We start from the raw sequence: 15,643 nt of genomic DNA on the forward strand, positions 1-15,643 counted from the left end.
CCACTCGTGGCCCAACAATGGTTAAGAAACACTCAGTATTGTAGGGCTTCTTTCATTTCGGTCTTCATTTTTAAAGGGTGTCAGCCATTAAAGTGTTAGAAATAAGTCAAATATTATGTTTTACTTTTAACACAGATATCCATTAATCAACTTCTGAGTTATCCTTGAGATAAAGTTTTAATTAACTTATTTTTTTAAATGTTTTTTGTCAAAACACTTAGTAGGAAAACCACAAAATATACAGTGTCCCCCAAAAAAACTAACTATAATATTTAATAAGTAATTGGAGCCTTAAATAGGTCAATAATTCCTAACAACGTTGCTTTTGATTCATTATTTATTAAAGAAGTTTAAAAAAAAATCTGATTAACGGTATTGAGGATCCAAAGGGCCCCCATACATAGAAGTGTGAAAAATAAGTATTTTATCAATATATAATTTTTACTTTCAATGCTAAAATATCTACATCAACTTTAGTATGAAAGTAGAATAGTCTCACATCAACTTATATATATATAAATATGATAATACATATCATATATTAATAAACATACAATTAAAAATGTGATATACAAATAAATTGATAATTTGTACATATAAATGTGTTTGTATTTGTAAATATATTTTTAGATTTGAAAATGTATACAAATAAAATGTATAAATATGAAAATATGAATTTGTATAAATAAACGTGTATTTGTAAACATATTTTTGAGATTTGAATATGAATATGCTTGATTTTGTAATTGTATTCGTATTGAATTTGCATATGTGGATCGCTTTTTTTGCTTTTGTGTCGATGAGACATTCCTCCCACAAAACAGATGCACAAATAAATGTGACCTACACACTACCCTGGACAACCAGCAGTGGGCACTGCAGCAAGAGCGGTCTGGGTCACGGAGCATTATATGCAAAATTCCCGGAGTTCTCTGCACAAAAACAATCCACGTCTTTACAGACAGAATGCACAACGGGCTTGAGCTAGCTAACATTAGCGTTGTATTAGCTTATGCTAATTCATCCAGTTCATCTAAATGACCGTGCTAGCTTCTTATTTTATTGTATCAATGCCGTTTAATGACTTTGTCCCGATGTAGATACTGATCTCTTATCAGTGCAATGTGTGGCTCTGGCTGCAGTGCCCTCTGCTGGTTTTTCAGGGGAGTGTGTAGGTCACATTTTTTTTTGTGCATCTGGTTTGTGGGAGGGATGTCTCATCGACACAAAAGCAAAAAAGCGATTCACATATGCAAATTTAATACAAATACAAAATCAAACATTATTATACTCAAATGTCAAAAATATATTTACAAATACAGGTTTATTTATACAAATTCTGGATTTATTTGTATGTCACATTTTTATATTTTCAAATGTTATTTGTATATATTTTAAATCTCAAAAATATATTTTCAAATACGCGTTTATTTATACAAATTATTATTTATTTGTATATCACATTTGTATTTGTATATTTATTAATGTATGCATATGTATTAATATCATATTGATGTATAAAGTTAAAGTACCAATGATTGTCACACACACACTAGGTGTGGCGAAACTATTCTCTGAATTTGACCCATCACCCTTGATCACCCCCTGGGAGGTGAGGGGAGCAGTGGGCAGTTGCGGTGCCGCGCCCGGGAATCATTTATGGTGATTTAACCCCCAATTCCAACCCTTAATGCTGAGTGCCAAGCAGGGAGGTAATGGGTCCCATTTTTATAGTCTTTGGTATGTACAAGTTGATGTGAGACAATTCTACTTCCATACTTTAGATCCAGCTGTCAATTATAAGTTTTTATTATTTTTTTGGATCAATGTCAGAAGTAACAAGCTTTGTGTTATTATTGTCAATATTGCAGCATGCTCTCGCTACATTTCACCTGTTCTCTTTTGTATTCCACTTTTGTGATGCATTTTTCTTTTGGAATTGTATTTTTAGAATGTCAAAAAGTTTGCTGCGGGCCGAACTTTGGACACCCTGATTCAACATTTTGTAAAATGCCAACTCGCTTTGGACTTAAGAACGAAAATAATAAAGGATGTTGAAATGTTAATAGGGGCAGCACGGTGATAGAGGGGTTAGTGCGTCTGCCTTACAATACGAAGGTCCTGAGTAGTCAGGGTTCAATCCCGGGCTCGGGATCTTTCTGTGTGGAGTTTGCATGTTCTCCCCGTGACTGCGTGGGTTCCCTCTGGGTACTCCGGCTTCCTCCCACTTCCAAAGACATGCACCTGGGGATAGCTTGATTGGCAACACTAAATTGGCCCTAGTGTGTGAATATTGTCTGTCTATCTGTGTTGGCCCTGCGATGAGGGGGCGACTTGTCCAGGGTGTATGCCGCCTTCCGCCCGATTGTAGCTGAGATAGGCACCAGCGCCCCTGCAAGCCCAAAGGGAATAAGCAGTAGGAAATGGATGGATGGAAATGTTAATATTTCATAATATTCGCTAAAAAACGAATGAGGTTGAGGACGTGTGCTACACAGGCCAACACATAGGGGGCGCTAACGCTTCTGTTTATGGGTTGATTCGTTAGAGCAGCCAATGAAGAAGAAAACGCCCCCCGCCCCCCTCCCCTTTTTAGTAGTGTAGCTGTCGTTCATGCGCTAGATTATGAATGTTTAACAACAAATATTTCCGTCAAAATTGTTATTTGGTACTCTTTGGAATATATTGGCTGTTAAAAAACCCTACCTGCTTTTGCAGGAGCTCTCACGACTGCAGTGTCCCAGAGAAACAGCCAGGCTAAGGCTAAGCTAACATAGGCCAGGCTAAGCTAGCTGAAGACAGTAGCTGGCAGACAAAAGTCAGAATGGATCTCTTTGACGACCTACCGGAGCCAACTCAGGCCGGTGAGTGAGGGTTTTAATTCATTTAATTTGTTACATTGATTACTTCTTGGAAGTGATTGCTCCGGTAATTGACACACCGACAAGGGGGATCGATTTGTAATGAAATTATCGTTCATTAGGAGTCACTTCACGTTTTAAAGATTGACTGATGGAGAGATACACAATATTTGGCCACCTGTGTTGACTCACATGATCTTGAAGTGCCATCCCATTCCAAACCTATAGGGTTCAATATGATTTCAGTCCACCTTTTGTAGCTATTACAGCTTCAACTCTTCTGGGAAGGCTGTCCACAAGGTTGCAGAGTGTGTCAATAGGAATGTTCAACCATTCTTCCAAAAGCGCATCGGTGAGGTCACACACTGATGTTGTTCGAGCAGGCCTGGCTCTCAGTCTCCGTTCTAATTCACCCCAAAGGTGTTCTAAAGGGTTCAGGTCAGGACTCTGTACAGGCCAGTCAAGTTCATCCACACCGGACTCTTGGTGATGGGTTGATGAGGCTTCATGTATGTTTCAACACATTGCAAAACTGTATTGATACTATGTCAATACTGTGTTATTAAATACTGACATCTGCTGGACATTAAAAATCCCTACAGGCAACCTATGGACCGACTCAACTGACACTGATTTTATGACCTAGTATACACAATAATATAAACCAAATCATTGTATTTCATTTAGGATTATTTCATACCTTAATTTAAATACAAATAAATTTTTATCTTTTTTAGATACAGTCAATACATAATGTGAACCTGATTGATTGATTGATTGATTGAAACTTTTATTAGTAAATTGCACAGTTCAGTACATATTTCGTACAATTGACCACTAAATGGTATGGACATGTATCATAACATGGAAATCTAAAAGAACGTGTTGTGAATGAGGATACTTGTGGACTTGGAATTATTATTATTATTATTTTTTTTTTACATGCGCTCTTAATACGCACTGTTGATTGATTGATTAAAACTTGTATTAGTAGTTTGCACAGTACAGTACATATTCGGTGCAATTGACCGCTAAATGGTAACCCCCGACTAAGTTTTTCAACTTATTCGGGGTCCACGTTAACCAATTCATGGGAAAAAAGCTAATGGGTTCGAACTGGATTCGAACAAGTGCCCTAAGGAACTCAGCATGAACAAATATAGTCCACCACTCAACCAACTGAGCTATCGCAGAGACTGTTTCTCATTGCTTTTTAATGCAACCAATAGGATGTTTGTGTGGGTGGGACAATGCTAGAAACTTTGAGAGAACAGGATGAAACGACAAGGAAATGAAAACGAATCAATTTTTTTCCGATAAATGATCAAAATATTCCCACACGGCGGAAATTATCTCCGACGACGATAAATGACCAACGACAGAAGTGCGGCGATTCTGTTGGCTGCAGCATCTCGTTGACAGATGTGCTTACTTATAAACACAGTTTGGCGCACAGGTGCCAGTGCGACACAGTTTGCGTATCAGTCACGTGACCAAAACTGCTCATTATCGGTCACGTGACTTTCTAGGAGCGGTACGCGCACCGACACAGTGTTTCGCTCTACGAGCTCGACGCGTGCGCCGATGCATCGGTGTTGCCGGACCAATCACTACGGACTCTTGTCATCCACGTCTTTATGGACCTTGCTTTATGCATGGCTGCACAGTCATGTTGGAAAGGGAGAGGGGTCCGCTCCAAACTGTTTCCACAAGGTTGGGAGCATAGAATTGTCCAAAATGATTTGGTATCCTACGTTCCCATCCTCACCTATGGTCATGAACTTTGGGTTATGACCGAAAGGACAAGATCATGGGTACAAGCGGCCGAAATGAGTTTCCTCCGCGGGGTGGCGGGGCTCTCCCTTAGAGATAGGGTGAGAAGCTCTGCCATCCGCGAGGAGCTCAAAGTAAAGCCACATGGAGAGGAGAGGAGCCAGATGAGGTGGTTTGGGCATCTGGTCAGGATGCCACCCGAACACCTCCCTAGGGAGGTGTTTTGGGCACGTCCGACCAGTAGGAGGCCATGGGGAAGGCCCAGGACACGTTTTGGAAGACTATGTCTCTCAACTGGCCTCGGAACGCCTCGGGATTCCCCGGGAAGAGCTGGACGAAGTGGCTGGGGAGAGGAAAGTCTGGGCTTCCCTGCTTAGGCTGCTGCCTCCACGACCCGACTTTGGATAAGCGGAACAAGATGGATGGATTTGGTATCCTGGAGCATTCAAAGTTCCTTTCAATAATGGACCAAGCCCAACTCCTGAAAAACAACCCCACACCAATTCCTCCTCCACCAAATTTAACACTCAATGCAGTCCGAAATGTACAGTTCTCCTGACAACCTCCAAACCCAGACTGGTCTATCAGATTGCCAGATGGAAAAGTGTGATTCATCACTCCAGACAATGTGTCTCCACTGCTCTCGAGTCCAGTGGCGACGTGCTTTACACCACTGCATCCCACGCTTTGCATTGGACTTGGTGATGTATGGCTTAGATGCAGCTGCTCAGCAATGGACACCCATTTCGTGAAGCTCTTTTCGAACAGTACATGAGCTAATTGGAAGGTCACATGACGTTTGGAGCTCTGTAGCAACTGTGCAGAAGGTCTTTGCACTATGCGCTTCAGCATAAGCTGACCCCTCTCCGTCAGTTTACGTGGCCTACCACTTTGTGGCTGAGTTGCTGTTGTTCCAGATTTCTTCCATTTTCTTATAATAAAGCCGAAAGTTGACTCTGGAACATTCAGGAGCGAGGACATTTCATGACTGGATTTGTTGCCTATGACAGTTCCACACTGGAAATCACTGAGCTCGTGAGAGCGGCCTATTCTTTCACAAATGTTTGTAGAAACAGTCTCCATGCCTAAGTGCTTGATTTTATACACCTGTGGTCGGGCCAAGTGATTAGAACACCTGACTTTCATAATTTGGATGAGTGGCCAAATACTTTTGGCAATATAGTGTATGTTTGAGTCGATTTCTAAATACTGTTAACATTTTGACTTGTGTTTTTGGTAAGATTTGATCTTTATTGATAATTTTCATTTATCTTCATAGGAATGTAACAATATGAACAATTAAAATAAAAGTAATTATACACACTAAAATAATTTTACCCAACCATCCATTTTCTACCACTTGTCCTTTTGTGGCTCGGGGGGGTGGTGCTGGAGCCTAGCTCAGCTGCATTCGGGCGGAAGGTAGGGTACACAATTTATTTAAAAAATAAAATAAATAGACACACAATGGTGTAACTTAGAAGAAACATTAAAAAAAAGTTTCTTAGATTTAGAGACTTAGACTTACTTTTATTGTCATTGAAATTTGAACTTTACAGATAAGAACAAAATTATGTTGCATTATCTATTTGTAGTACACGATAAAAGAGCAATAAGGTGCAGATATAAATAAATAGATTACTGTACAGATAAATATATTGCACTTTTGCATATGCATCCACATTTATGGATGTATGTTATATTGTCTTTATATTCCACCAAGTTAATCAAGTTTTGGGGGGAATTGAGGGGATTATTATAATGCCTTCAAGAGTTGTATGGCCTGAGGGAAGAAGCTGTTACAGAACCTGGAGGTTCTGCTACGGAGGCTGCGGAACCTTTTTCTCGAGTACAGCAGTGAAAACAGTCCTTGGTGGTGGTGGGAGGAGTCTCTGCAGATTTTCTGAGCACTGGTAAGGCAGCGGCTGTTTGTGATTTCCAGGATAGAAGGAATAGGAGTCCTGATGATATTTTCCGCTGTCCTCACCACTCTCTGCAGAGACTTCCAGTCTGAGGCACTGCAGGCTTATTGCCAACAAGTTACAGCTTTGTTCTCAGGGGTGAGCACAGCGAAGGTGGTGTGGTATTATCAGTCTTGATGGGGATGAGCGCCTCACACCATTTACAGACCAAATTGTTCTGACTACGGTCTGTTTTAAAAAAACTTAACAAAAAAATGCCATATGTCGAGGTGACTTTCTCTTCTCACTCCATGCAAAGAATCTACCGCAAGACAAGTAGATGGCGCAATCTTAACATGATATAGTTAATACTGTTACTTGATTGGGTGTTATTGGGTCACTCCCACTAATCAGTAATCACTTCCTGCGTTGCTCGGTTACCAGAGAGCGAGTGCCTTTATTCATGCAACCAACCTTGCTTCACAACTTTAGGGCTTCTATCAACGAAAAAGAAAAGAAAATTCCCTCCCACCGTGTGCAATTCAAGAACTCCATTCCACACTCCATCCAGCTGTATAATCCCTCGTCATACAGCAATAAATTGTAGTTGTGTATTACCAGAACGCTTCTTAGTTAGCAAACCTTTCTTTGTTTATAATGTATATTTTCTTTTGTATTTACCTTTTATTAGATATATTCTTATATTTTCATGCTGCCCTTTTTTTGCTGCAGCTGTTATATATACTGTTATCTTGTAAATGGTAACTGTGATTTGTTATATATTGCAGGGCTCGAATTTAACCACGGCAACTGCGGCAAAAGCCGTAACCGCGATCGTCATTTGCTGCAAGCTCTAAAAAATTGACCAACATCCGCGGCAAGAACATGCCGTGACTGCCCTTGACTGCTCTTGACTTTTTACTTGTTAATGGACCAGGGCTGTAACAGTAAACGGTATAATGATAATTCACGATAAAATTCCAGACGGTCAGTAACACCGTCTAATTTTTTAATTAGCAAAAAAACGTCATTTATCAATGCATTTTTGGCACCACAAAAACAGGTGCATTCGCACTAGGGTCGTTTGGCTTGATAATCATGGCGGACAAGCTGCACAAACTTTGCAGTGGAGATTTTCCCTCGCAGTAAACGGAGCCAAGCGCTTGGTTTACTGTTATTTTCCCTTGCTTCCTGCCGTGCGTTTAAGAGCGCACTGCTGTGTTTCGATGGAGACTGGTGCATTATTGCAGTGAAACTTGCCAAGGGACATGTAACCAAATATTAACATTGCTGTATGTATACTTTTGACCTACAAGATTTGGTCACATTTTCAGTAGACCCTTAATAAATTCATAAAAGAACCAAACTTCATGAATGTTTTTTGTGACAAACAAGTATGTTCACCAATCACTCTATCACAAAAAACAAGAGTTGTAGAAAGTATTGGAAACTCAAGACAGCCATGACATTATGTTCTTTACAAGTGTATGTAAACTTTTAAATGCGACTGAACATATAAATGCACATAACATAACAAAATTAAAAAATTATGAATAAAAATACCTCCCTCTATCAAAATGTAAAAATAGAGATAAGGGCATCATGAAATGACAAAAATCAATCAATCAATCAATGTTTATTTATATAGCTCTAAATCACAAGTGTCTCAAAGGGCTGCACAAACCACAACGACATCCTCGGTAGAGCCCACCTAAGGGCAAGGAAAAACTCACCCCAGTGGGACGTCGGTGACAGTGACAATGATGACTATAAGAAACCTTGGAGAGAACCGCATATTTGGGCAACCCCTTCCCCGCCTCCAGGGGACCGAAAGCAATGGATGTCGAGCAGGTCTAAAAAAGCTGACAAGTTTATATTAAAATGTAATTATATGAGCCCTCCTTTTAAGGCAACACTTGCCTTGACCTTAAAAAGTATATATATATATATATATATATAAAATATGTATATATTACGTATGTTATTTTTTTATATGGTTATTATGGAACATTTTTGATGTACTTATTTACCTTTTATTTTCACCCTCTTTTTTGTGCCCTTGTGTGCATTATCCTTTACATCCTTTGTAATGGAGATACTGTGTGATACATCTTACGTACAGGTTCAGGAGGTGGTGATTTAAAAAGTGCTAACTGTGTACTCTGTGTGGTCAGGTGCTGTCTCAGCAGGTGTTACAGTCCTGCCACCATCCGCCAAAGAAAACGATAAAGAGGAGAAGAGTGTGAAACGAAAACGAGAGGATGAAGAGTGTCCTGCAGTTCTAGAAGAAGAGGAAGAGGAGAACAAGAAAGTTTGTAGAGAAGGTTTTCACCTCTGTCACAATGTTTGTTTGCATACTTTGCTAAGAGGGGGCTTGTCATGATGCACGCTGCAATGACGCAGCTTATTTACTGTGTGTGTGTGTGTGTGTGTGTGTGTGTGTGTGTGTGTGTGTGTGTGTGTGTGTGTGTGTGTGTGTGTGTGTGTGTGTGTGTGTGTGTGTGTGTGTGTGTGTGTGTGTGTTTTTTTCAGGCCTCCCCGTGTTGAGAGGCTATGTGGCGGCGAGGCGTGGCGAGCGCGACGAGATGCAGGACGCTCATGTGCTTTTGCCCAACATGAGCACCTGTGTGTCCAGTCAAGTGTAAGACGCATCCACGCACATCTCTTGTGCGACACTTTCTTATTGATTGACGTTTCCCATTTCATGCCTGCGTCCCCAAGATCGCGGGTGTCGTATTTCGCTGTGTTTGACGGCCACGGAGGCTCTCGAGCGTCCCGGTTTGCTGCGGAGCATCTTCACCACACTCTGGCCAAGAAGTTTCCCCGAGGTCAGTAAAAGGGGATATTCTGCATCAATCAACATTGTCCCCTACATGGCTCATTGTATCTCTTACAGGTGAAACTGACAACCTGGACAAGCTGGTGAAGAAGTGTCTGGTGGACACTTTCCGCCAAACGGACGAGGACTTTCTGAAGAAAGCGTCTAGCCAGTAAGACTGATTTACTTTAGATAAGACATATGTGAAATACTTCTCTTATCACCTTATTTGTGTTTGACTTTATTAAATCTTTGGATATATTTAGTGTTTCGCGCAGCCGGATAGAATGGGGACAACATCAACCAAGGTCTCTCTCTCTATATATATATATATATATATATATATATATATATATATATACAGATATATATATATAGATATATATATATATATATATATCTGTATATATATATATATACCTGTATATATATATATGTTTGTGCAGCCCTTTGAGACATTAGTGATTTAGGGCTATATAAGTAAATATTGATTGATTGATTGATATATATATATATATATATATAGCTGTATATATATATATATATATATATGTATATATATATATATGTATATATATATGTATGTGTATATATATATCTGTATATATATATATATATATATATATATATATATACGTATATATATATATATCTGTATATATATATATATATATGTATGTATGTATGTATGTGTATATACATGTTCACTTGTATGTATATACAGTGTCTGTGTGTGTGTGTGCGCGCGGATATGTGTATAAATATATATATATGTATATAATATATGTATATATATATATATATATGTGTATATGTATATGTATATATATATACATACATACATACATACAGTGAGTTCCACAATTATTTGCACACCCTGCAATTGTGCAAGTTCTCCCACTTAGAAATTGGGGAGAGGTCTGAAATGTTCATCATAGATGTATTTCCACTGTTAGAGACATAATTTAAAGAGAAAAATCCGGAAATCACATTGGATGATTTTTATTTTTTTTATTGATTTAGTTGTATGTTACTGGGGTTCATAAGTATTTGCACACATGAGAATCAGCAAGAATTATGGCTCTCAAAGAGCTGTTAGTCTACCTTAAAAACATCCAGCTTTACCCCACAACTAATCACCCACCCACCACCCCTTTGAGCTCATTAAAGTCACCTTTGCAGCCCACAGTCAGTCAAAGTCCAACTGCTACCATGCGCAAGACCAAAGAGCTGTCAGGAGAGACCAGAGACAAAATTGTACTGCTCCACAAAGCTGGAAAAGGGTATTGCACAATAGGGAAGCAGCTTGTTGAGAATAGATCAACTGTTGCAGCAATTGTTAGAAAATGGAAGCGGCTAAACGTGACTGCTAATCTACCTCGGACTGGGGCTCAATGTAAGATCTCTCCTCGTGGGGCATCACTCATGATAAGAGAAGTGAGGAATCAGCCCAGAACTACACGGCAGGAGCTGGTGAATTACCTGAAGAGAGCTGGGACCACTGTTTCCAAGGCTACTATCAGTAGAACACTACGGCGTAGAGGTTTAAAATCATGCATCGCACGGAAGCTTCCCCTGCTTAAGTCGGCCCATGTCCAGGCCTTTCTGAAGTTTGCCAATGGCCATCTGGATGATCCAGAGGAGTCATGGGAAAAAGTCATGTGGGCTACCATGAATTGATTAACGTGGACCCCGACTTAAACAAGTTGAAAAACTTATTCAGGTGTTACCATTTAGTGGTCAATTGTATCTACTAATAAAAGTATCAATCAATCAATCAAAGGCTGATGAGACCAAAATAGAACTTTTTGTTATAAACTCCACTTGCCGTGTTTGAATGAAAAAGAATGAGTATCATCCCAAGAACACCATCCCTACACTGAAGCATGGGGGTGGAAACATCATGTTTGGGGGTGCTTTTCAGCAAATGGGTAAGGACGACTGTACTGCATTAAGGAGAGGATAAACGGGGCCATATAATGTGAGATTTTGGCCAAAAACCCCCTTCCCTCAGAACGCCAACTAGCGATCTGGCAATGTTATACCTATGACCCGCCAGGTAGTGTCTGGGAAACCAAAGTCTTTGGGTTCCAGGGGGAGTCTGGTTGCAAAGCTGAAACTTAAAGGAATTGAAGATGAGTTGTGGCTAGCACACAGCCAGGATAACCAAGGAGTGACTCCATACGAAGCATATCAAGGTTCTGGAGTGACCTAGCCATTCTCCAGACCTAAATCCAATAGAAAATCATTGGAGGGAGCTGAAACTTTATGTTGCTCGGCAACAGCCCTGAAACCTGACAGATCTAGAAAAGGTTTGTGTGGAGGAGTGGGCCAAAATCCCTGTTGCCGTGTGTGCAAACCTGGTAAAGACCTATAAGAAACGTTGGACCTTTGTAATTGCAAACAAAGGCTTATGCACTAAATATTAACACTGATGTTCTCATGTGTGCAAATACTTATGAGCCCGAGTAAAATACAAATAAATCATTAAAAAAATCATACAATGTTATTTCTGGATTTTTCTTTTTAAAATATGTCTCTAATAGTGGAAGTACATCTACGATGAACATTTCAGAACTCTCCCTAATTTCTAAGGGGGAGAACTTGCAAAATTGCAGAGTTTGCAACTACTTGTGGAACTCATTGTAAATGTGTTTGTATATGTATGTAAATATATGTATACGTGTATATATAAAGTTGTGTTATTTTTTTGTACATTTATGTGTATATTAGGGTTGTACGGTATACCGGTATTAGTATAGTACCGCGATACTATTGAATCATATTTGGTACTTTACCGCCTCTAAAAAGTACCGGTCCCCCACTCCACCGAAATAATAGAATAACAAATGACACCATATGTTACTGCACATGTCAGCAGCTAAATTAGGAGCCTTTGTTTGCGCACTTACTACTAAATGACAATTTGTCTAGTATGTTCACTATTTTATTTAAGGACAAAATTGCAATAAAGAACATGTTTTATGTACTGTAAGATTTTTTTTGTTAAAATAAAGCCAATAATCCATTTTTTTTTGTGGTCCCTTTTTATTTAGAATAGTTTCAAAAAGTATAGAAATGTATTTTGGTTCCGGTACCAAAAAATTTATTTATGTATACTAATGTCTATATACATATATTTATTTGGATACATATATATATATATATTTATACAAACCGATAGCTCGGCTCCCAGCCAAATTATTTTCACCTAATCAGGCCCCCGGTCAAACAGTTTGAAGACTTCTGTAGTAGACTCTCACTTTAGGAGCTTAAAACACATGTATCTCAAATCAACGCGTCCTACCGATATGAATTGAATTCAATTTGTATGGTGGTTGGTCTCCCCATAACATCACATTTCTTAACATGTAACTTTTAAAGGGGAACATTATCACAATTTCTGAAGGGTTAAAACCAATAAAAAACAGTTCCCAGTGGCTTATTTTATTTTTCGAAGTTTTTCTCAAAATTTTACCCATCACGCAATATCCCGAAAAACGGCTTCAAAGTGCCTGATTTTAACCGTTGTTATATCCACCCGTCTATTGTCCTGTGACGTCACTGCGTGAAGCCACCAGAAACAAACATGACGAATAGCAGAGAAAGGTATAGCATAGTAGCTCGGATTAAGACTCGGATTTCAGCGGCGCAAGCGATTCAACAGATTACGCATGCATTGAAACGGATGGTTGGAGTGTGGAGGCAGATAGCGAAAACGAAATTGAAGAAGAAACTGAAGCTATTCAGCCATATCACGACAGACAGCGGCACGGTAGGAAGTGACGACGAATTTGGCGATTGCCTTCTAACCAACGATTGGTATGTGTTTGTTTGGCATGAAATGTAGGTGGAGGGAAAGGCTGGATGCAAATACAGCTACAAATGAGGCATAATAATGCAAAATGTACATACAGCTAGCCTAAATAGCTTGTTAGCATCGATTAGCTTGCAGTCATGCCGTGACCAAATATGTCTGATTAGCACACTCTACAGAATTCAATAACATCAACAAAACTCACCTTTGTGATTTCGTTGACCTAATCGTTGGAAATGCATCTGCTTTGAGTGTCGCAGGATATCCACACATTCTTGTCATCTCTGTGCCATCTCTGTCGTAGCATAGCTGTCGTCGGTAAAGTGTGCGGAACAAACGAGGGACTTTCGCATCTTTTGGCCACTGGTGCAACTTGAATCCGTCTCTGTTAGTGTTGTTACACCCTCCAGCTACAGACCGACGGGGCATAATGTCTCCAAGGTACCGGAAAACAGTCGAAAAAACGGAAAAAAACAGAGCTGATTTGACTTGGTGCGTGTAATAAGATTGAGAAAATGGCGGATTGCTTCATGTTGTGTCATCACGGGTGAAAGGTCATCGCTCGATAGGCTATCAATTGAAAGGCGTTTAAATCGCCAAATTCACTCTTTTAGAGTTTGGAAATCGGTTAAAAAACATATGGTTTGTTTTATATATAAAACAGACCATATGGTATATATTGAGGCTTACATAGGTCTGGTGATAATGTTCCCCTTTAAAATAATTTAGATAGTAAATATTGTATAAAAACAATACAATAGAATGTAGTACTAACTACAGTAATTTTATGAAGTAACAATGTACAACATTTACCTTGGAAAATGGGTTCCTACGGTTTGTCTTTTTAGCTGCTTCTCTGGCAAACACACCATCAGCAGCTTTTTGATAATATTTTAACATTGTTGGGTGGCATTATTGGCTCATTCTGTTTCCGTATGGTGCTGACTGGCAGTGTTTTGCTCGAATTGCTTGCAAATGTACACAACAATTAGCCCGGAGGCAGCTCTTATCTGGAAATACTCTTAAGTTGAGGTGGCATGTCAAATTAGGATGTCATATTCCACATTTCAAACCACTAGGGGGCAGCATATTATGTGTGTGGGTTGGTGGACAGACAATGGTCCCTTTCCAAATAGGAAGAAGACAAAGTTGCCCACCGTTGTTTGTGTTCCTCAGGAAACCAGCATGGAAAGACGGCTCCACGGTGACATGCATGCTGGTGCTGGATGACGTGGTCTACGTGGCCAACCTGGGAGACAGCCGGGTATAGCGCAGCGGCCATTTCCCAGCCCTGTGCGTTCTTCAGTAGTCCTGATGTGGGCGTCTGTGTGCAGGCGGTGTTGTGTCGGATGGAGGCGGAGGGAGGAGCCACAGGAGAGCGGCGGCCGACGACGCTGGCACTCAGTAACGAACACAACCCGACTATCTACGAGGAAAGAATGAGGATCCAGAGAGCGGGAGGTACCGTCAGGTCCGGCAACACTCTGCATTTAGGACTTTCTCCTATTCTCACATGTCAAGGTATAAGATTACCTCCTGTCTCGCCGCAGGGACGGCAGGGTGCTGGGCGTCCTTGAGGTGTCTCGCTCCATCGGAGACGGCCAGTACAAACGCTGCGGCGTCATATCCACGCCCGACCTGAGGAGGTGTCAGCTCACGTGCAATGACAGGCAAGAACAAGACACACACATGCCGGCACAAGGAGAAGGATCCCCAAAAACTGTTTCCTGTCACCTCTTAGGTTCATCATATTGGCCTGTGACGGCTTGTTCAAAGTCTTTTCTGCGGATGATGCCGTCAAATTTGTGCTCGACATCCTTCAGGTTCTAATCCTGTTTGTTCTTCTGCATTACGTGAAAAGGACATGAGAAATGTGAACACTCTTTTCCTGCAGGGTGGAGGTGCTGACCAGAAGTTGACGGACCAGGAAGAGCAGTTTGAGGCTGCTTGCCAACAGTTGGCCACAGAGGCGGTTCGACGAGGCTGCGCCGATAACGTCACTGTGATCCTGGTTTCAATTGACTTCTGAACACACACACACTTACACTGTATGCATCCACTTTGTTTTCCAATAAAATACTTTTCTTTACTTCCTCTGTTATATGTACATCACTGCAATCTCAACATTTAAAAATGAATAAATACAAGGGTTATGAACTAATATTTTTTTACCTGACATTCCTTAAGATATATATCTTTGTAGAATATTTTGAAAATAAACTTCGATATCATATACAGCGGATTCATGGTGGAAGAGGAGTTAGTGCTCCTGCCTCACAATACGAAGGTCCTGAGTCTGGGGTTCAATCCCGGGCTCAGGATCTTTCTGTGTGAAGTTTGCATGTTCTCCCTGTGGATGCGTGGGTTCCCTCCGGGTACTCTGGCTTTGTCCCACTTCCAAAGACATGCACCTGGGGATAGGTTGATTGGCAACACTAAATTGGCCCTAGTGTGTGAATGTGAGTGTGAATGT

The 15,643-nt window shown here is 40.3% G+C and overlaps 1 protein-coding gene across 3 annotated transcripts; it reads left to right on the plus strand.

Moving 5' to 3' along the window:
- The first annotated feature begins 2,582 nt into the window (after nucleotides 1–2,582).
- Nucleotides 2,583–15,259, plus strand: ilkap (integrin-linked kinase-associated serine/threonine phosphatase). Of its 3 annotated transcripts, XM_061877691.1 has the most exons (10): nucleotides 2,583–2,864; nucleotides 8,710–8,859; nucleotides 9,068–9,176; nucleotides 9,257–9,363; nucleotides 9,432–9,525; nucleotides 14,347–14,434; nucleotides 14,505–14,641; nucleotides 14,721–14,840; nucleotides 14,912–14,993; nucleotides 15,065–15,259. In XM_061877691.1, the coding sequence occupies exons 1-10, from the start codon at nucleotides 2,825–2,827 to the stop codon at nucleotides 15,197–15,199; spliced, it is 1,062 nt and encodes a 353-aa protein (XP_061733675.1). In that variant the 5' UTR covers nucleotides 2,583–2,824; the 3' UTR covers nucleotides 15,200–15,259. The 3 variants fall into 3 exon arrangements, with proteins under 3 accessions (XP_061733675.1, XP_061733676.1, XP_061733678.1); XM_061877692.1 differs by lacking the exon at nucleotides 2,583–2,864 and having other exon boundaries at nucleotides 8,710–8,846; XM_061877694.1 differs by lacking the exon at nucleotides 2,583–2,864 and having other exon boundaries at nucleotides 8,716–8,879.
- Nucleotides 15,260–15,643: the final 384 nt, after the last annotated feature.

Source organism: Nerophis ophidion, linkage group LG18 (genome assembly GCF_033978795.1).
Source record: "Nerophis ophidion isolate RoL-2023_Sa linkage group LG18, RoL_Noph_v1.0, whole genome shotgun sequence".
Classification (NCBI taxonomy): Eukaryota; Metazoa; Chordata; class Actinopteri; order Syngnathiformes; family Syngnathidae; genus Nerophis; species Nerophis ophidion.